General features: G+C 34.6%; 1 protein-coding gene across 5 annotated transcripts; it reads left to right on the top strand.

The window, feature by feature from the left end:
• The first annotated feature begins 465 nt into the window (after window positions 1–465).
• Window positions 466–19,697, top strand: LOC113735814 (histone-lysine N-methyltransferase ASHH1-like). Of its 5 annotated transcripts, none has more exons than XM_072082551.1 (10): window positions 466–750; window positions 7,041–7,105; window positions 7,499–7,655; window positions 9,312–9,398; window positions 9,777–9,861; window positions 9,939–10,032; window positions 10,180–10,378; window positions 14,229–14,263; window positions 17,672–18,290; window positions 19,281–19,697. In XM_072082551.1, exons 3-10 carry the CDS (start codon window positions 7,596–7,598, stop codon window positions 19,533–19,535), a joined length of 1,434 nt encoding a protein of 477 aa, XP_071938652.1. In that variant the 5' UTR covers window positions 466–750; window positions 7,041–7,105; window positions 7,499–7,595; the 3' UTR covers window positions 19,536–19,697. The 5 variants fall into 5 exon arrangements, with proteins under 5 accessions (XP_071938652.1, XP_071938653.1, XP_071938650.1 ...); XM_072082549.1 differs by lacking the exon at window positions 466–750 and adding an exon at window positions 5,204–5,723; XM_072082552.1 differs by lacking the exon at window positions 7,041–7,105.
• The last annotated feature ends 3,656 nt before the right edge of the window (window positions 19,698–23,353 follow it).

Genomic DNA, 23,353 nt, shown 5'->3' with positions numbered 1-23,353 from the left:
ACAAAAATGCCCTTCTTTGTCGAGTTCAATCGAGCTACTCGATAAAGAAGCGAATTCGAGCTTACTCGGCTCGATAACTAAACGAGTATTTTTGTCGAGCCTTAAGGAGTTTTCGAGCTGCTCGTCTGGCTTAACAGCTCTAATAGTGACCCACTCCTTTTTTACGAATGTAGTAAAATTTAAACCCTTATTTTGAATAATCAATCATCCTACCACTAAAATTTTTTCACATTTTGCATTTAAGCATCATATTCCTCTTATGCCAATTTTATAACTACCCTCACTATTATGGCAAATTAATTAGGCAAAGAAATTTAGAAGAGAAAATATCAAATTACATACAAAATGGTTGTTCTAATAAGTACTTTTTTTTTTTTGCAATTAAACAATCCTTCCATTTTAAAAGATTATTTGTCACTTAAATAGCCCACCCAGCCTTAGGAAAGGTGCCCGAAATTATCCCTTTCCATTTTACTCACTATTTTCCAATTACCAAACAGGGCCCAAAAGTACAAACAGGCGCCAACTTGCTGAGAATTTCACCCTCTTTTTCTTCTGACAGAGTCCTTCACCCCTTCGTTCCAACCTCCATATGTTGCTCTCGCAAATGGCAACCGTTTGCAGAAAAACCACAGCTCGTAAAAAAAAGGAAAAATAAAAGGAATAATAGAAAAAAAAGTAAAAAACAGCGGAGTGAGCTTCTGTTTGAGCAGCCGCAAACCCTAGTCTCTCCTCTCACTGACTTCGAAGGTACCGCTTTCAGATATACGTGCATATAATTTTTTTCATTTGATAACTGTTTGTTATACTTTTAAGTATAATTTGATTCATAATTCTTATTTAGTTTTGCTTCATCATACTTGAATAGCTGTAAAATTATTGAGCCCGAGGGCATGTGTGTTTATGCGTTTCTAGTGTGTGTGTGTTTTTTTTTTTTTTTTTTGGGTTTTATTGTTAGTACTTTTTTGGGAACAGAAAGTGTTTAGATGTTTGATTTACCAGGTTAGCAAGCTGCTGACTGCCGTCTGAGAAGGCCATGTAGAATTTGGAATGTTGGATATGAAGTTTGTAATCCTAGGTTGGAGTTAGATAGGTTATGTGTAGTTTACGTATGTATGAATTCATGTAAAATTTTCATAAATTATTGGCAGTTTCTTTAGGTATTCAATGCGTAGACTTCCTTTTTATTTGTTGTTTAAACTAAACTTTGATGGAATTTCAGACATTGGGTAGTTTCTATGGAGATATATCTTCTATTTACACATTGACTAGATAGAAAAGGTTGTTGAACTTGATTATTGGTTACATTTATCCCTTCTTGTTGGGACAAATACATGCATGGCAAGCAATGGGTAATTAGTTTTGTGGTTTGCGTGGATGTGAACTACATACCTAAGTTGTCCTTTTATTAATTCTGTTGGCGCTCATTTGTTGGTCAAATGTGGTTGGTTGAAGTAGAAGTTCATTAATTCATTGGTTAGAATATCCTTAACTTGGAAACATAATGTGGGACGAACTTCAATATTTGGTCTAGACCCCACACATGCATTGGCACTATGATTTATGGTGCATTTTGCCTTTGCTGCTATGGATTATCATGGGACTAATTTAGTGTTTTTATTGATTTTGTGGAAAGGATCTCGATATGGTGTCATGCTAGCCATGATTTTATCTTCTTCGTCCAAACTTGGAGAAAAAATTTGATTCTATGCAAACTTAGAACTGTTTTGTGATTTTATCATATGTGCAATGGCTTTTCAAATAGCAGATGATACATATTTAAGATAGCTTTCTCCTTGATGAAGTTTCAAAATGCAGGTTCCCTGTTATGTCTTTGAGTTATCCAATCTACTGCTTCAAAATTGAATAAGTAATCATTTATTTCTTTAAAGTTATGTTTGGCTAACTATAGAAAGAGTTTATATAACTGTCAGCAGAAAGAGGAATGAAAATATTATAACTAAATTAAATCTTCTTGTCTATTAATCTTGAAATTACCTGTAGTATAGAGTGGATGGATGTTTTAGCTAAGTGGCCAATTGTTATGAGTTACTCGAGATTCTTCTTATGTATATTGACATCTTCAGTTCTTGACACGTTCACAAATTTTCAAGTTAGCAATCAAATTAATCGGTTGATCATAACATTTTTTTTGGTGTGTAAATGTCAATGGTAACATTTATATCAGTTTAAAAAGGAGAATGTATAGAAACTTAGATGAGCCAAGATGAATAGGCATGAAGCCCATTGGTTGGGAAACAAGATAAATTGTGATTGGTAATCAGATTGCAGCTTGAGTTTGTTTCCCTCTTACATGTCCATGCCAAATTAAATAACGTTTTGCGTTTTCTGGTGGACAACTCAGTCAAATTTCATGTTTAAATGAACATAAACGCAGTTAGTCTACATCATGCTTTTGGAGCCTTGCTTCCATGCTAATCAGTTTAAGTGAATAAAAAATCATCTCATAACGGGAATGGAATTTAATTTTGGATTGTATTTTGAGGAAACTGACTAACCGATCAGCATGAAAGTTTTAGAAGATGAGCTGCCCATTTCCCCAAATATGATGAAGATGAAGAAGATTATTCTTCTTTGGAGAATCCTGTTGTCCCTAAACTTGCTTTTAACTTCTTGAACACTCCTATTTTTTAGTAAGGGCAAATAGCAAGCATGGAATGAGGTTGTTTTGGATATTCGTTAATTGAATATCTAAATGTGAATCCTAATTATGATATTTGCTTTGAGTTCCTGGTACATGGTGATTTACCTTATCAATCATGCCATCCCAGTTGGATATTTCTTCTGCTTGCCGCTGCTATTAATGCAGTGGAAGCAAAAAGTAAACTTTTTCCCTCCTAGACAAGAAAATGTTGATTCAGATGCCCTCATGTGTTTCTTTTGATTTCCCTTCTCAGAGAAAAATTTTAGTCAAGTTTAGACCACACCTGTTGGAAAAGAAGTTAGTGAATTAATTGCGTCCTTAAGAATTGTTTCTCAAATGAAAAGCAGATATGACCAAGGTGTAGTGGATCAAATGCCACGTGAGGTATTTTGAATAAGAAGCGGATGATCTCATATGAATAATGAACTGCCATCAGGTAGATGGCTAGTTTGAGGTTGAGTTTCAATAAAAAAAATCTGGGATAATATTCTTGAAATGTGATTTATTTGTCAAATTTTATGAAATTTGATATCCATTAACATTTACAGGTTTGAAACAGTTTTAGATTCTTTTCCAATCCTTGAATTAATTACTTAAGATGTTCATGCATGTGAACAGAGCAATAAGGAAAGAAGGAATGGGGTTGCTGAATATCATCAATCTTTTATTTCTTCATGAGATGAGGTCGACCATTAGAGCTTTTAACTATGTGAATTTAGCCGAATACTTGGTGTTCAGGCTCTGTTTGTATATTATATGAATAGGGTTCGAGTTCAGATCAAATATTAACGAATTATAAGTGTTGCTCGAATTTGATTCGTTTATTTGTATAAATATTTGAATTTTAAATATTTGAATTCAAGTTCGAGTTCAAGCTCGAATTTGAATTTGGAGATGATTTAATTATATTTTTAATAATTAATACTTCATTTAGAATAAGTTTAATTGTATTTCTTGGTTTTAATAAACTAAATAAGACTAATTTATGAATAATTACTTTTCTAGGTAAAATATAACATATATTTAATCATATTAAATGTATCTATATTTTTATTTATTTATATTTATTATTATATAGGCGTTCACAAACTATTTGACTAGTTCAAGAACAGCTTCGTGTTCGGCTCGATTATTAAACGAGCCTAATATTGTGTTCAAACTCGATTCGTTTATTAAACGATCATCGTTTTTCAAACTCGAATGAGCCGAATACGAACATGTTTGCGAACAGCTTGGTTACTTAAAAGCTCTATCGACCATAGAAAGTAAATAGTCTACACAACTTTGTCAATTTTTCTTTAGGGCCTTCTAGAAAGCACAATCATTAACAGCTTACCAACTTTTTTTTTTCACCAGTCATTTTTTTACTCACTGGTGCAAATGTTGACTTAATTAAATACTGTATTTTCCTCCGTTTCCACATGCAGCAAAATAACTGAACTTCATTACAACGCCCTTTTTTTAGAGCCTAGACACTGCTAAGGACCGTGTCTTGGCCCTGGCTGGCCCTGATTTTAACACCTGTTGGTTTTGAAACAAATTAGACTACTTCCTTGTCTACGGGCCTTTAAACAGTGACATTTTTTGCCTGTCATTCACATTATTTTTCTTCAAACTACTATAAGAGTAATTCTGCATGTCATTAGGTTTGTGAATATTCTCTTGGCTAAAGCATTATTTTTTCTGTTTTATTTACTAAAACTGTTTGGTCTCAAGGTTAGCACTTCCATCCGAGTACACACTAGTTGTGCTGTCTTAAGTCTCTGAAGTGGTTTCTGAATTTGACCTTGATTTATCTACCATAGTTATTAAAGGCGTGTCATGGAGATAGTAAGGGGCAATTTTTGCACATGATTTTGATATAGGAATTTGTTAGAAAGCTCACCTCTTTTGGGCTTGGGAGAAGGGGCACAAGGCTCTTGGGAGCACACTTTTTCATTTTTTTTGGTTGAGTCTTTAATTTAGAGTTGACTCATTGAGATGATCATTCAAAATCATTAGAAGTTTCTTAATATTATCTACTTTTGATCATGTTGTTTTGGGTTGATGGTTCATTCTTAGTTGTGACTATGATGGTGTGTTAAATATGTTTATGACGTGTGTATCTATGACTCTTATATGAATGTGCTTAGTGTTTAGGGGATGGTTATTGATGCTTTATTTTCTATATTCTTATTGTGAATGACTGAATATTACATATGCTGTTGTGTTTTTTTTGGTGCATTTGTTAGTTAACCTTTGTTCCTAGATGCGCCTTGTGGCTCAAATAATTAATATATCCAGAATTAGATCAAAGAGGGGCGTTGCCAGTGTCTTTGATTTGATCGTTTCCATGTAGTCCATTTATGTTGCATTCGAGATAATAATTTAATATGTAAGGAAACACTTATATGAGTGCAAGTATTCTCTGTGTATGATATATATATATATATATATATATATATATATACATACATACATCCATACATATGTGTGTGCGCGCGCGCACTATAAATGTGTATAAATATGTGTATGTATGTTATGTATGTATATTGTTGCTCGGGAGTAGATTTGTGTTGGAAAGGTAGGTAGTAAATGCTAAACCAAGTGGATTCAGAAAGCAATACTTGGAACATATTTCTTTTCCAGTTACGCAATAGAAATGTTTCAAAAGAATCTTTTGGCATGCATATTCTTCTTATCCACGACAAACTTCTTGCCATATAGGTCTCCGCTCAGTCTTCACTCACTCTAATGCATTGATATGTTCGCCCTCTTACTTCTCATAGTGCAATTCTGCCACCTGTCCTGTCTTTTTCTTGGGAAGTTGTGAAAATGATTCAGTCAAATAGTTTGATTTTCACAGTGCCACAGGGAGATTTTGCAACTTTTTATCTGCTTTACCCAGCAAACTTCATATTTTTTCTACCTTTCCTAAGTAATGCTTCTTAATTTATGAGAGATTAGTGTTCTTTTAGCTTTCTTAATGGAGAAACAAAATCTAAAGGAACTTTTTAGGGAAATTTACAGATCTCCTCCTTCCAACACTTCAATTCGATCTAGGAGGCGTCACAAGAAGGTCTCTCCTATTCTTAATTCTTGCATCTGTCTTTCTTGGCATTTTGTTTTAGAATAGTTTTTTTTCCCTGATTGATGAGGATATGGTGCGTGATATACTTTAGTTTGTTTATCATCTATTAGATTCATTAGGAATTGAAACATTTTTTCTCAATTAGCCATGCCCACCTCTAACCCTTGGACTTAAGTGGTATCTATTGATGTGATGCAGAAGAACGGCTTTAATTTTTATATCTGCTCTTGTTTGTACAATTCTGAGGATAACTAATTTTAACGGTTACAAAAATTGAATTCTTAAAAATAGTTAATCTTGGAATTGAGAGTTAGAATTCGTTCAAGATTTTAGGATGCTAATGGACCTTGTCAAAGATAATCAGGATTCTGCAATTTTGCAGACTAATTGCCTGATAGCCTTTTAGTTTTGGCATAGAAAGAAATGGTGAATGTATGGACCATCTAGAGTAAAAAATATTTCTTTCTTGGAAAAAGTAGAACTAGTAAATTTGTTGTCTTGACTTTTCTTCCAATGTGCTAATATGGTTTATTTGGTATTTGTTTCCATAGTTCTGATGGGTATGTAAGGTTTTCTTTTTAACAAAATAAGAAATTCTCTTAATTTTGGTGGTATGTAAGAAAATACTACCATTTTACTTGATATGCTGGTTCTTGTTTGGTTGATTTTTTGTATGTGAAATTGAGTTTAAATTTTGCTCTTAAATACAGTGCTGTTAGACGTTTTGCTTCAAATCTTGTTGTGGTGTGATGTAATTCCTAGTTCAACTACTATGAGGTGCGAAGGTTACTAATAGAGAACAACGTAAGGTCATTAAAGATATATTGAAGTTTAAAATAGTTTTCGAGTTCCAATTAGGTTTTGAGTAGATTTGCAGCATATGTGATAGTTGGAATTACTGCACCGACTGTCAACACAAAATCTGCTCTTTTTAATTTTTTTAATTTCTAAAATTTACTGTTGCATGAAAGTTTTGTCAGACACAGATTGGTTGGTTGAAGCCATGTTTTAACTCTTGCTTTATCGCTGCCCTCTATCTTTTTGGAACCTAATCTACACCTTTTAAGCAAATTACTAGGATAGTGCGTCTATTACTTTTTGTCTCAAGAAGTCTTTTTAGACTTCAAATAATTGGTTTCAATTGCATTTAAGGTCTGTTTGTTATATAGCTCATGCCTTGAAAAAAAAGTTTATGTCATGAGCAAGCCACTAATTAACGTTCTCTAGTTTCGTGGTGATTGTTCATGACTATAATATCCAAATTGTCATATTTTAAACATTTAATAAGTGAATGTTGTTTTGTAGGTTGAACTTCCAGAGGGACTATCATCATTCACCCATATTTACCAAAATGATTTTGTTGGCCGAAAGTAAGATTTCACATTGTCTGTGCTTCTCGCTAAGTTATATTTACTTTGTTGAACTGAGTGGTAAATTTAGTCCTTCTCTACTCTGCTCCTCCTTATGGTATGTGATTGCTTGTATGGTTTTTCCTTAGGTTACAGAGACTTTGCTTCTATAATTAGTTTGACTTCTGGACTTCTTCAATGGGCAAAATTAGGGACGCAAAGAAAACTTGTCAAAATTTCATTTTACCAATCTTAATTTTCAAATTAACGCAACTTTGCAGCCATGTACCATTTAAGTCTTAAAGGATGGATGAATATAATGAAGTAGCTTTTGGATTTTAGCTGAATGTTTATTACTGCTTGTAATTAGTTGCGATGGAAATGACATACTAAAGTATCGTCTTCTGCTCTCAGACCAAAGAAGGTGAAGGATGATGATGTGGCCATTTGTTTCTGTAAATATGATCCCAATAACCCTGAAAGTGCTTGTGGAGATGGGTGCTTGAACGTCATGACCAGCACGGAATGTATACGTGGGTATTGCCCATGTCAGGACTATTGCAAGAATCAGGTGAGTTTTGCTGGTTGAGTTATCTATTGTGACAATTTCCACATAGGGTACTGTGACCTTTGTCTTAGTTGTTCAGTGGAAAAAGAGATTTGGAAAGAAAGGGAAACAGGACTGAGACTATGAATAATTTTTTAACCTAAGATGATGATTAAGCTGCTATAGATATGCTACATGACTGCTGATATGGCTTTTGGGTCCAAATAATTATTTTGTTGCTGACTCTGATTACATGTTAGTCTTCCCAGTTGACATATCTCTGATGGGCATAGGTCCCATGATGATGTGGAAGAGGACTTTGGATCTGTTGATCACTGAGTCTGCACTCTGATATGAGGTGGACCTATTTTTGGTTGCTGTTGAACCCTTGCCCTCAAGCAACCACATTAGAAGTAGCGTTAGTATCCTTGCTTCATGTATTAGGTAGGAAGCCATTTTCTTTACATGGTAAATTGTTGAATAGCCCCTACCGCTTCAAAAGTTCTCAAATTGATTCCCATGTATTCAAAATGAATTCGGTCCTGATGTGTATTAATTCTACTACAATTTGGTCCCCCATTTGGTTGGGGTAATTTTTTCAGCGTCTGGAGAGAAGGATTTAGTACTCACAGTGGGGCTAATACTCACAGTGGGGCATAAAGGTTATTTGGTACTATGGAAATGACCAACTGATTACTGTGGAATTTCCACAGTTTACCTGATTTGTAAACTTTGCAAATGGGGTTTAACATGCAGAGTTTGGTATCCTGGATAGTGGTTGCTGAAGAGTATGGGGATTGAGGATAAAGGTGTTACGCTCGTGTGACGTTATTTCACTATATTATTTGTTAATTGTGTAAGGGAGAGAGGAAGAGATCTCAGTTGGAAGTCTATTAGGTGTATTGGATTAGTGAGCTTGTTGTTTTGTGGTTTAGATTGCCAGTTTAGATTCCGTTTGTTTGCTGATAACTTGAGAAAATGACATCCAAATGCAATGACTTTCTAATTACCTGATTTAAAGCCAAAATTTTCTAGGCTATTGGGTTCATCACATTTTGAGTTTGGAGTGAATGACAAAAGAAGAAAGTTTCTGCAATGAGTTCGGTCTTTATTGTGTATAAAAAAAGTAAATAAATGCATCCAATTTGCTTGATTCCTACTCAAGTGAGCATAGACCCGATGAAATACCAAATGTATTTTCATAACCTTATTATCCTCATTTGGCCTTCTTAAAGATGCTTGTGGATACAATTGGTATTCTTTACTTGCAACAAATGCAGTGTTAGATGCTTCATTGTAGACATCCACTAGCAGACAAGGCATCTTTTGGATTCATTAGAGAGGTAAGAAAAGGCAACAGCCACCTACAGATGATCTAATGTGCTTTTGATTCCCAATGGGTTATGTCAGTTTAAGTTGCTCACTTTGTTTGGTCAAATGTTCTTGACTATTTGTCCAAAGGGGAAGAAAATAACTGCTGACATGAGTTTTAACTCTTGATTATTTGTTGTCTGCTAGAATGCATGATGCATGTATAGAACATAGAGACATGGGATCTTAACCGGAAGTTTGTGATGTATTAAAATCTTTTAGAATGTCACCTGATTGAGATTTTTTGCATGTATATTTTTGTGGAGGATATATTAAGATTTGTTTTTTTTTTTTTACAACTCTTGACAGAGATTTCAAAATTGTGAATATGCCAAAACCAAGTTGTTGCAAACTGAAGGGCATGGATGGGGTCTTTTAGCTGATGAAGATATTAAGGTTCTGCAACATATACACCTTTTGCCTAATTCAATTGTTCAAATTTTCTTGTTTAAAACTAATTACATCAGTAAGAGACTAAGATTGATATTGACAGAAAGTTATGAAACATGTAACAATGTTCCCTAGCAACTTTATCCTCTTAGCACATATATGCTCATTAGCATGGCATTCCTGCAGTTGCTTGTCCAGTATTTCTAGTAGAAATGTATCAGCAATTTTATGATTTTAATGATGTTCTAGTTTAATGGAGATTAATTGCTGCTTTTGTTAACCTTTTGATCTCACATTCAATCGTACTACTATTGTTGTTACTTGATCCACTTACGCTCACGACATGCTTTTATTGACCATTTTCCCCTGAAATTGCATGTTTAGGCTGGACAATTCATTATTGAATATTGTGGAGAGGTTATCTCGTTGGAAGAAGCCAAGCATAGATCACAAAGTTACGAAGCACAAGGTGAATTAAAACTTTCTGCATACATGCTGTTATCCAACTGCTCTGACTAACTGTACATTTTTAATGACTTGATGTAGGTCTTAAGGATGCATATATAATTTCTCTAAATTCTAATTATTTCATTGATGCTACAAAGAGGGGGAGCCTTGCCAGGTTTATAAATCATTCATGGTGAGTCTTTTAGATGTATAAATGGATATAATCTGTCCATGTTAAATGCATTTTCAGTTTCAAGTAACAATGTGGTTGAGATCCTGTGTCTTAACTCATCTGGGAATCTAGAAATGCAATTTATACTTTTTACACTTGAAATTGTAGTCTACCTAATTGCGAGACAAGGAAATGGACTGTGTTGGGGGAAACACGAGTGGGGATCTTTGCAAAGGTAGACATATCATCTGGAACAGAGCTGTCATACAATTACAACTTTGAGTGGTATGGTGGTGCCACTGTTTGCTGTCTGTGTAGGGCTGCTAATTGTTGTCTATTTCTGGCCGCAAAATCTCAGGGTTTTCAGGTGATATTTTTTAGGCAATTGCTTTATTCGTTTGAAAAATTTACGGTTTTAATTTTGATTAGAATTATTTTAGTAGATTAAGGTGTTATTTGCACTTTGTTGTACACAATTGCAGACGCTGATGTGCTAAACACTTAAATGGTTTTTTAAATCACTTGATTAGTATATTCATGAAAACCCATCCCTGGGCCTAGCAGTTGGGGAACAGGGAGTGATAGGGGAGGCATGGGAGGGTAAAGAAAAATTAAAAATTAAAACATTCACGAAAACCCTCTTTTTTCGGGGGAGTAAGATGTTTTGTGTTTGCATATATAGTAAAGCTAACTCTGTGGAGGGAGAAGCTGAATTTAATCAAAATCAGTTATTTCTTGTGGGGTTTTTCTCCTACTATCAAGCACTACATGGATCAAGTTTCTTGAATGAAGTAAGGGCTAATGCCTATGAACAATGTAATCTAGTTAATCGAAGATTCAAATGGTATTACATTACAGCTATGAGTCACATTGTTATCCGTGTTGACAACCTAGTTTGGTTACCTGAGCAGCAAATTTCTTCTTGCACTTATTCTTGAAATTTGTGGCACTTCAAGTTTATCTACATGTCTGTCATTGTTAGCCCCTTGTAAGTATTTCACATTGATCATCCATTGGCCATGCCTAGCTTATTAGTGTTTGACTTTTTGTTCTTTGAGAAACAAATTTTACTCGTTGAAATGAAACGTGGAGGGAAAGTTATTAATTGTTAAATAGTTGACGCAACACGAACACTTGGTGGGCACAACAACTTTGTAGAAAAGCCCAAATATCGCATTTGACCCGAAGTTAAAATAGCAACTAGGAATAGGATGAGAAAATATGCTTAAGAAGATGAAAATCTGATTAGTAATTCTAGAAATCACTCCTAGGAATCTTCAGGCATCACACCTAAAGTTAGGACGTATTCACACAACCCTAAGAAAAGAGGATCAGAAAATATAGGATTCAAACCAACTTCCAAGTTGGTTCCTTGTCATCAAAAGCATGCCAAATCAATACTTGTCATAAAATTTTTCCACTTGTTTGTGTTCAGTAATCTTTGATGTAGGAATAACATCAGAAATTACTATTTTTATCTCTCTACTACTATCTTTCATATCTGCCATTATAATTCACACAAGAAAGAACTAAAAGTGACTCAATAGGGTCACGTCAAAAGATAAACTAATAACAGAGTCTAAAGCTCTGATACCATGGAAACTAAGAAAAAGGGAGAGAAAATACTATTCTTCATATTTTTTTGGACTACACAATGTACAAATATATATATACACAAGTGTAACCTAATTTAGATCCTAAAATCATGCTAATCTAAATCAATCTATTACCTAATTAATATCTGATACTATAATCAAAACAAATTTAATCTAATCTTTCCTAATATCTACAATATCAAATCTTTCTATAATATCAGATCGCATATCTTCAACACAAATCATCACACATTAAGTCATGCCAAATCAGTCAAATAATCAGCACCTTCATCCTCCTCGACCTCTAGATTTTTCTTATCTCCGAAATCAACGCCAATATGCAAGTTTCTCTTGTTCGGGCACTCCTATGCCATGTGTCCCTTGAAACCACATTTGAAACATCCATCTTTGTTCTTGTTTCTTTCATCGATTGTGGAAGCCTTAGTTTTTGTCTCTGCAGGCTTGGAAGTTGCTTAAGTTGCTGCTGATTTACATGGCTTGCCATTATCCTTTTGGTACTACCTCCCCACCTTGAGTATTGAACCTCTTAAATAGTGGCTGCTGCAGGCTCTTTTCAAATCTAAGAGCTGCTTGGAATGCATTATCAATTGTGTAGATATCACGTCCCATCAATTCTTTGCGAATTTTAGGTCTCAAACCCAACTTAAATCTGGATAAAAGCTTGTGCTGAACTTTCTGTTCCTCCCTAGCAAATTTTTAGCTCTTCAAACTTGTTCATATACTCAGCAGCTGTCATTCCTCCTTGGCTTAAATTATTCATATCATTGAAAAGATCAGTTGCATAATGTAGAGGCACATACTCTCTTCAAACGCAGCTTCATCTCTTCCCCCGTCAAGTCTAGTAGTCCAGCAAGTCGAAGATCATGCTCGACTCCTGTCCACCACACTTGGGCTTGTCCAACAAGTTTCATGATAGCAAACTTAACTTTTCTCTCATTAGTCGTATCATACCAATCAAAATGGTGTTCCAAAGTAGCAAGCCAATCAGAGAAAACCTTAGGATCAATTCTTCCATCGAAATCAAGAATATCAACTCTTAGCTTTTTTTGTGATGTCTCCTGCAAAATCATAAGTCTTGTCTCCCTTCCCTTGCTGATGAACAATCTCATCAGCCATGTCAAGAAGAGAAGCTCATGGCCTTCCAAAAGATTGATTCACTCTATTTTCACCACCACCAGATTGATTCCCAGTTGTGTCTTCGGGCTGTTCGGGATGCTTTGGTTCCTTTCCATTGATTTTGATCCTAGATCCGGACCCACCGTTGCCTCTAGATTCCGGAATTTGCTGGTGTACAGTATTTTGTCTTCTAACACAGAAACCCTCTCCAAGAAAAGATTAATGATGTTATCCCGTTCCTTGTCTGTGTATCGACCCCTAAAATTCAACCCACTTCTTGTCGTCATGGGAAAGCCTTGATCCGGTTACCAAAAGACTGATGCAGCACGAACACTTGGTGGGCACAACAGCTTTGTAGAAAAGCCCAAATATCAAATTTGACCCGAAGTTAAAACAGCAACCAGGAATAGAATGAGAAAATATGCTTAAGAAGATGAAAATCTGATTAGTAATTCTAGGAATCACTCCTAGGAATCTTTAGGCATCATATCTAAAGTTAGGATGTATTCACACAACCCTAAGAAAAGAGGTTGAGCCTACGGGAAAATTTTATTAACGATATAAATCTGACTTCACTTTGTGGAGAAGTGGTTATTTATAGATGTTAGAACAAAGCCAACTCCAATCCTAATTAGGACTTCTAACTAGAATAGAATTCTAGTAGAAAGCTAGAAAGCTAAGCTTTCTTATTTCCCATATCAACTAAAATACTAATTATCAATAATAATTACTAAACAGAAAATTACCATAAACATAAAATTCCTACAGCTAACAAAATTACTAAAATACCCCTGCTGGTGAAAATCAGAAAACAAACTCCATGGGATTCAAACCAACTCCCAAGTTGGTTCCTTGTCATAAAAAACATGCCAAATCAATGCTTGGGCTTTCGACACATCCTTCCCACACCTCCTATAAACCTTAGTGGATTTTTGCCACTTACTCTATCAATAGTACAACGTCTCACTGATTTCCTGATTATGCCGCTGTGCTTAAATTGAGGGAATAGATAAGAGACTATTGAGGAAGCAAACATGTGGAGAATGGAGTAGTTGAAACCTTCTAAATAAAATCTAAAGAAGTTGTAGACATGTTACTAACATTATGATTGCTTTGGCTTTTATGAAGTAATAACATCACATGTATTGAAAAAGAAAAAGATCCTAACTCAATTGCACTTCCATTTTTCAGTTGAATACCATATTCCATCCTTGTCTATTTCCTTCTGAAAAATGGTTACAAAGTTCTTAGTCTTTGCAGGCCTTCCTTTTAGCTAGTCAATCTCGAGATGCTTCAATTTCTAGATTAAATTGATTCAATATTAATTGGAATGGTTGTTCTTTTCTGAAACCTGGTTGCTTTTTGAAATTCATTAATTTCTTCCTCTATTTCCTTTTGACATTTTATCTCCTTGTCCGACGAAAATTTTAATTATATCAAAACTTTTGTGTTTCGCTCATTTGCTGTTATCTCATCATGTTGCAGGAATATAACCGTGTGTGGGAAGAGGGAGATGACAGGTAATTTTTCTCTGCATGCTGTAGATTTGCTTTTCAACTTGGGAAATTACCTTTCCCTTGATGAGAACATTTGATGATTGTTAATTAACTGATGTTCATTTACTATGGGAGATTTGAAGGGTTAGTAACAGAACTTTTGTACCTCAGGGCAACTACAAAGTGTCTGTGGCCTTTAGAAATTCTACTGTCTGATATTTGGGAATTAGTTTCCGGACAAATTGAATTTTTATATATAGGGTAAGGACAAAGTACTTTAGCCATAAGATCTCACATGAAAGTGTTTTAAACGACTAAAAATAAGAAATCCACCCAACAGATTCTAATTACATCTTACAGCCTTACAGCTGCAAGGCATTCTTTGTCTTCCAGATGCATGCCTCAAAATTTGGCCAATGGGCTACCACTTAGTCAAATGCTTTACCAAGTTACTGCTGCGCAAATATGTGCTTTGCAATCTCTCTCTCTCATCCTCTTATTTTTGTAGCAGAGATTAGAATCCAACGCCTTGCCAGAATTCATACATCTTCTTTTCTTATACACGTCTAATGAAGTTACAAGTTTTTGCTCTTAGATTCGATGCTTTTGCATTTGCCTGTCTTTTTTTCTCAGGAATAGGATGGTGATTATGATTATTGCAACTGGTAATTGTCTTCAAATATCTTTTCTTCTATTAATTGTTAAGAAAAGGGTTGAAGTGCGTTAATACTTGCTTGGATAAAAGCTACTTGTATTTGTTCAGATACATACATTCCAAATCCAGATCATTTGGATATGGAGATGGGTTTTCTTATTTCATATTTGTCAGATAATATGACTCTGTTTGATTGATATTGAATGGCAATCTGGATCTGCCTCTCTATCTCATTTTTATCCGATTGTTTTGCAACCTTATATTATTGAATGCTCAGGTTTAATATATCAAAACTCTTGGAAGTTTCAGTGGCAACAGTGCATGCCTGTGCCTCTATCATTTGGTTTATTTTAGCATCTTCATTTGTAAGTAGTTGGTATTTTCCTTCTGGCAATCAAAGTGCTAGTTTCATATCACCTAATAGGAGTTGATTGACCTCAATATACGGGATTTCAATCAAATTTGAACAAGTTTAGATGTTTTAATTCGACTTGTGAAAAAATGTAGTCATTGCAGTCTAATCCTCCATGTGCTAGCCAACTGAAGTTGGGCTAGGTAGGAGGGAGAATAATTGAGGGATATCGAGAAGAGGAGTAACAAGTGGTGCTGAAAGTGAAAGAAAATAAGGTGGAGCCAAGCCAAAGAAAAGAAGAAGGAAGATGTAGACACAACCGTCTGGTGAAGGGAAAAAGAATAAGAAGCTGGGGTGGTCTGTATTTTAGTCTTACAGTCGAGGTCATTGACCTTAACCATGAAGTCAAGATCTCTGATCTCAACTTTAAAAATTGAGAGCACTAACCTTCACTTTTAATTGATCTTTTCCTGCCGCATGAATCACAGACCAGATCTCAACTTTAAAAATTGAGAGCACTAACCTTCACTTTTAATTGATCTTTTCCTGCCGCATGAATCACAGACCAAACTTGTGGACGTCAATGTCGATTTTGAAGTTGCGATTACTAATATCAAGTTACCACATTCCAGGAATTTAATTTAGTGTATTGATACCTGTTTTAATTCTTTCAGAAACCCTGATATACAGGTCAATCACCACTCTTTTACTGGAGTTATTCTGCTAATATAAAAGAGAGGCATATGGCAGAAAAGCTTAGTCTGATGATGGCCTCTAGTGTTTCTCAATTCACTCAGTAGTCGTGAGAGTCTCCATAAAAAATTGTTATTAGCAGTTGACCGTCATTAGGTGTTTTAGTCTGGTTCAATGAATAGTTTGCACATCGGAATATTTATTATTGTTGTTTCAGAAAGATGGATCTGCAGCGGTAATTGATGAATTGATTTCGGCTTTTTAGCTAGAATTTTTAAGTATGAAATCTGAATCATCTGAAAGATATGTGAATTTTTAAGTATAGAATTTTTAGGCGTCAATTATTCGTTAAAGGGTAGTAACTCCTCTTTCACTCTGCAGTGTTAACTGTTTTTCCACCACCTCACTTTTCTTGAGAAGAGCTTCTTTGTGCTTACTTTGCTTGGATTGTGCTTACTTTGCTTGGATTGTAATCACTTTTTGAAGTCAATTAGTATGGTAGAGGGATATACTTTTACATGGACTGTGACAATATCTTTTTTCGGCAATATGTCAAAGGACATGAAACATTTTCATGTGGTGCTTCATGATTCTAAAGAATAGAACTGATTAAAAAATTCCAGGAGCAGAGATTGATTTTGAAGGATAAATGAAGATATATTCAGAAAATTGGGTGAAGGGAAACCAAGAAATCATTCCCAGGGTTTACGGGGAATCTAACCTGCTGAAGTAAAGAATCACTTCTTACATTGGTATTGCACCGAGTCTGGAATTGAATGTTATTTCTGCTGAAAGTTCTAAAATGAATTGCATCTCCTTGTCTAGAAGATTAAATTGTATTTGACCACTAGTTATTCCTCCAGTAATATCAGCTTGGTTACTCAATTCAAAGCGCTTCCCAACTGAGTAGTTGACTAGAAGAGTCCTTATCATGCAGATGAACTTCCAACAAGATGAACCAAATCCTTCTAGTCAAACACTTCCAAATCAAATCTGTGTGTTTTACTCAGTTGTCTAGAAGTTTGGTTGAGAAAATAGTTTGGCTGGCTTATATAGGGCTTTTGATTTTGGCTGATTTAGTCAATGCAATTTCACTCTAGTAGTTAAAAAAGAGAATTCCAACAATTACTTTTGCCTTTCTGAAGAGCTGATATATCGTTAGGGCTCAGAATGAGTTAGGGCTCAGAATGAGTGATTGTTTGGTTGTCGAGTATGGTTTTGCCAGTGTTTGCCAATTGCTTTTTCTTTGCCTTTTACCAGCAGAATCTCATAAACAGCATGATTATACTGTTTGCTATGGGTGCCCCATAATCCATCTTTTCTTTTGTCAATCTATCAGTACACTTGGTGCCAAAATGTTTGCAGAGAGTTAATCTGCACAGGAACATGCCAGCTAATTGAAATTGTTTCATCCACAATGATCATCTCTGATTGCTTTTTTTTTTTTCTTGTTCTAAAATTAATAGGTTAGATACAGCCATTTAAGGCTCCTTATTTCACAGCTGAAGTGCTTGTTTTTTTCTCAGTTCTGTGTACCTGTTTGAATTGCATAATTGGATATTTTACTCTGGTTTTGAAACTACTTCTGGCAGTGTACAATGTACTTTATGCTTCCCTTTTATCTGTCACAATTCCTTTTCTGTGACAGCTGCAGTCAGGAATTTTTCCTTTGTAATAGTCGTTTTGGTTTTTGGATATGATATATAATGTTGCTGTTTCTATGCTGGTACAGAGTTGAGAAGGTTCCACTTTATGACTCTGCTAAAGATGAGCCCTTTTCACGCATCCCTGAAACCATTAGCCCTTTCAAATTTGATTCTTTGGATGGTCTGGCAACTGATTACTCTCATAAAATGGAAGTTGGCGATGTGCTTGAATGGAAGTTGGATTCCTCTAATACTGTCATGCCACACAATTCAGCTCAAGTTGATGGCATGACAATGAATACCGAGAAAGTAGAAGTCTTGGAGAGTGGAAAATCAAAGGAACAAGATATGCAACAGGCTGTTTATCAGATGAGTGCAGTCTTATCTGGACTTCGAATTGATAGTGCTTCTCGAAATTTTGATGTCGGATCAGGCTCATCTTCAAAGAAGAAATCAGACCGTTTATCAAAGCAAAAGAAAAGCTCTACTGGGGGAAAGCAATCCAATACAAAAAATATTGCTGATCTGTTTCAATCAAAGGAGGAAGCGCAAGAAGATGTTGGATCAAGTTCGTCTTCAAAGAAGAAATCAGAGCGTTTACCGAAGCAAAAGAAAAGATCTAGTGGGGGAAAGCAATCCAATACAAAAAATATTGCTGATTTGTTTCCATCAAAGGAAGCACAGAAAGAAGTGCACAAATATGAGGTACAAATAATCTTTCTCACAGTTTTTGTGAGCCTTAAAATATTCCCTGTATCTATATCTGTTACTAGCTAGCTTATCTCTCTCTCTCTCTCTCTCTCTCTCTGCACACATTGGCGTCCTATTCGTATGTCATATAATTGAACCTTATCTTGTTTTTGTCCAAGACAATCATGTGAATTATATGGGGCATGGTGGTGTTCCAGTATTTTGTTCTCGCGCGCACGACACACATACGCTCACTCTTTCTTTCTCATGAAATGAGAGGCACTTGGGCTTCCCATCAGTTTATAAGCTTGTCTTGTTTTACTAAGGACAATCATGTATGCTGTATGGCGCATGGCGGTATTTCAGTATCTTGTATCATTGCTGAATGCTGCATTTAATGTTATTCATCTTTTTGCTACAGTCAATATGCTTGCAGTTAAGTGAAAGTTTTTTTAAGTGGTGTGGAAGCTTATTACTAAAACAAGGAATGAAAATAATGCTTATTTAGAATGTGTTGGGCTATTCAATCTGATTGATTCTTTGTTGAGTTTTGAAGGTACTGTTAAGCATATGAATTAGTCTCTTTACCATCACTAAGGAAGGCGAAATATTTGTAGTTTGTATGTTTATGCTTAATTCTAGTATTGCTCATTGAAGCAACCGCACTCTTCTTCTTGTTCCTTTGTTGTTCCTTTTCTTTTTGGGTGTTTGCCTTCTTTCTTTTCGCGTTTTGTTTGGTTGATGCTTCCTTGAAATGTGTCTCTGTTGTCTAGACAAATAAGCAATTTGTCCTTACCATCACAACAACTGATTAAACTTTTATTATGTTTGTCAAAACCTATTTTCTTAATCTTCCACCAATGATAATCCTTCTAGTGCTTATGCTTGTGTATTTTGTCGAATCATTTGCATCGATATTCTTTTTCCTCTTGGTTTTTTTGCTAACGCATTATCCTGATTCTCAAATAATCCTTGCCATATTTATCATATTTTTATGATTTTCAGGAAATTAAGAACCAAGCTGCTGCCAATCTCAGATCCGTATATGATGAAATACGTCCTGCCATCAAAACGCATGGGAGGGACAGCCAGGACTGTGTTCCTCCTAGTGTGGAAACTAAGTGGGTTGGAGCGCACTGCGCGAAATATAAAGCTGATCTTAACTTTAGTGTTTCTGTCATAAAGAACTTTCTCGATATTGCTCAAAAGGGTGGTAGTGGACCAAAGGCTTCAGGAAGTGGACTCTCTCTGAAAGAATGAAGCGTTGTTGTGCGGGCGCTAAAGAATGCATTGGAAACATATCTAAATTTATTAAAAAAAAAAAAGTGGGGACCATTTGGGATTTGAATTCTGTAATATTTTAAGTATTTTGAAGTTTGAGGAGTTATATCTGTGGATTTAAATAAGAAGGTATTTTGAGAATTTGGTTATTTATAGTATAATAATGTTATAAGTTTAGTTTGGTTAGCATTCCTTCTGTTGGCTTTGAGTTATTTTGTTAGTGTTTTTTTATGTTATCTGCTCTCTGGTCAAAATTATGTTGCAAATACGTTAAGTAACTAGGCATAATTGGTACCAAATGATAAATATTTGACTGATGGTTATTGGCAAAAATTTGATCTGTCATTAGTATTTGATAGCAATTTGGCCTACGGCGACTTAGTCGTGGTTAAGAGTGAAGGAATTGCACTAGTTGTGCTGGTAAGAAAACAAATTGAAAGTCTGATTGACATTGTTTATGATGTCACATGTATATAAATATTTAAAATAATGAAAATATCATAGAAAATACTTTTAATGATTTAGTTACTATTATCAATAATAATATGGATAGATTAATTAAAATCATCTCAAAAATATTTGAAAGACTAGGACGAAGAATGGACCAATTAACCTCAATATATAGAAATATAAAAATTGTGCTAACACCGTGCACCCTAGAAATCAAGGGAAGTTATCTAGTAAAATCGAAATCAATCCAAGGGAGCATTGCAAGACAATTATTCTCCTGGGTGAGAGAGAATATGATAGTCCTTCTAATGTTGTGCTATAGAGAAAAGAAAAAACGAAGAGCAAGAGAGTTTGATTGATGATCAAAGGGTAAGTGTAAGAGAAAAAGGCAATGAGAAAATTGTAAATGAAATAGAATTAACATCTAAAACTAATGTAGCCATACCTCTCATACCATTCCCTCAAAGACTCAAGCAAAATCGATTGGAAAAGGAGTTTGAAAAGTTTGTTAAAATGTTTAAACAATTGTATATTAACATTCCTTTTGCAAATACTATTTCTCAAATTCCATCTTAATGCCAAGTTCCTTAAGCAAATCATGTCAAAGAAAAGTCATTTAAAAGATCACAAAATGATAGCATTGATAGAGGAATGTAGTGCATTGATTCAAAAAAAACTCCCTCCAAAGTTAAAAAATTCGGACAGTTTTTCAATTTCTTGCACCATTAACATTAACTTTTCAAATGCATTATGTAATTTAGGTGCAAGTGTTTCATTAATTCTTCTATGCATTGTTCAAAAACTTGGTTTAGGTGAACTTAAGAGGACTAGAATTTCTTTGCAATTAGCGGATAGGTCAATTAAATATCCTCTTGGTGCGCTTGAGAATGTGCTTAAAAAAGTCAAGAATTTCATAATTTTGGTTGATTTTATTGTTGTTGATATGGAAGAGGATGTTAATATGCTAATTATACTTGGTAGACCTTTCTTAATTACGACCGGTGCTATTATTGATGTTAAACAAGGGAAGTTTAAATTCAAAATAGGAGAAAATGAAATTGAATTTAATTTGCATGAACTTGAGAAAATTCCTTCATTTACTAATTGTGTTTATGCAATTGATGTGATTGAGAATCTAACTCAAGATATGAGTCGGATTAAGCAAGAGTCCGATCCTCCTAAAGTTTGTTTGTTTGATGCTATTTTTCAAGAAGATGATTTGGAGATTTTGTAAATAACTAATTAATTTCTTGAACTTTCGAGTGCCTTATAAAGAGGAAATCATTACAAAAGTTTAGGAAAAGGAAAGGACTACCACCGCTGTCAAATGAGTAAATACCAATTCTTGACATTAAAGTAGTGCCCGATCATCTAAGGTATGCAGTTTCTGGCGAAAATAATGCATTACTGGTAATAGTAAGTGCTTTTCTTGATAATGTGCAATTGGACAAGTTGTTACAAATTTTAAGGAGGTACAAATCGACAAGTGGTTGGACCATTTCCGACCTCAAGAACATAACTATTTGCATGCATAGGATTCTTTTGGAAGAGAAATGCTAAGTCGGTGGTGGAAATTCAAAGGCGTTTGAATCCAAATGATTAGCATTTCTTTTACTTATTTTTAGTTAGGTTTTAGGGTGAGTTTTTGGTGTGTTTTAAGTTAAAATGGAAGAATTAATTTCTTTTATAAGTTACTTTTCATACAAGTAGTGTTTATTAACCAAAACATGCAAAAGTGTGGGTTAATATGCAAATTTGGGTTGTTTTTGTAGATTTTGGTATCCTTTAAATTGATTCAAATCAAGAAGAGATTGATAGTTTTGACATACCTTGGCATTTTGGCTATATCTTGAATTACAAGTATCGGATTGAGATATTTCTTAAATCATTTTGAAGATAAAACATAGCTCTATAATTCTTGTGAAGATATCAAAATCCAGTTCATTAATTTCCATGGTCAAAAGGCCAAAATATAGTCAGGAGAAATTTCTATCAAAAGCTGAAACAGGACATTGACCATTCAAGGATATTTTGGTCATTTATCATGTGAGAACTCGAGAAATTTATGTGTACACTTCGAATTTATTTCATTACATTTAATTTGTTATTAGAAATATTATATATAACAAATAAATGGTTAAATTAAATGCATAATTGAATTCCTATAAAATTGAAAATTTACGAAAAATTATAGTGATAAAGATAAAATATATATATAATAATAAACAAAATAATAGAATGGTGTAGAAAAATTTTAGGGATCAAATAAACATATGATAGACATATTGCAAATTGTGACATTTGAATTTATTATACAGTTAAATAAGTACATGTCTAATTACTTTCTTTAAAACCAAACGTGTGAAAATCTATTAGATTAATGTAAGCAAATTTCCAAGAAAATACATATAAAGTTACAAATTAATGTAGGAACTAATAAACTATAGCCTTAATAGGTAAATAAGTTAAAGTCAAAAGATGAATTTACCCTTGGAACCTAAGTAATTAACCATGCAGCCAAGCAAACTAAACTATCAGCAATTTTACAATAGGAACCGAGGGAAGGAAGAACATTTAGAGAGTCTGGAACCGAATGGAAACAAGGCAATCATCTGCCAAGTCTAAGCGGTGGAAACGGTGGAAAGGAGAAAACAAGTAGAAATTAGATACTAGGTTGGGTGGTGAATAACACCTGCTAAGACAGCTGCCAATTATTTGCTAAGTTATGTGAGGAGAAATTCGAACCAAACCTAGAAGCCACAGCAATTGTTCACATTGGCACTGAGAATGAGGTCAAGAAGACATAAATCAGCATTCATTTGGACAAAAGCAGAAAAGGAGATGATTAAGGGTTTGACTATGTGTCAAGGTGTACAGATGGTTGGAAGCAGTCTCGTTTGCAGCAGCAGAAATTCTATCTTTGTACACTCTAATGGGAGTTCGACCAAAGAATGCCGTTTGTCATGAAATGTTACAAAAATGCATGGCCTGAGCCTACAACAAGAAGTTTCATCAGCATACATTTTGAGGAAGGCGGCAAAGCACTCAAGCAAACTTTGCCAATACAAAACGAAGGCAGCGGAAAATTTGCTCAAAATCAGAAGGGGCTGTTCATTGTCCAAAAGGTATTATCTAGCAGAACACTTATTTTGGCAGAAATGGATAGGCAAATATTCCCTCAACCCATCAACTCAGACATGTGCAAGAAGATTTTCATTTGATCATGCAAATTTTCTTTAGAAATTCATGCAAATGGCGAAATGCAAGTCAGGCCATTTTCTTTTACATTTAAAGCATTTTATCCCTACTTGTCCCCTTTGAGCCATCAGAATTGACAAATTTTCGTT

Source organism: Coffea arabica, chromosome 3c (assembly GCF_036785885.1).
Source record: "Coffea arabica cultivar ET-39 chromosome 3c, Coffea Arabica ET-39 HiFi, whole genome shotgun sequence".
In the NCBI taxonomy this organism is placed as follows: Eukaryota; Viridiplantae; Streptophyta; class Magnoliopsida; order Gentianales; family Rubiaceae; genus Coffea; species Coffea arabica.
Note: the sequence above shows the minus strand (reverse complement) of the source record. Positions and strands in the feature narration are given on the sequence as shown.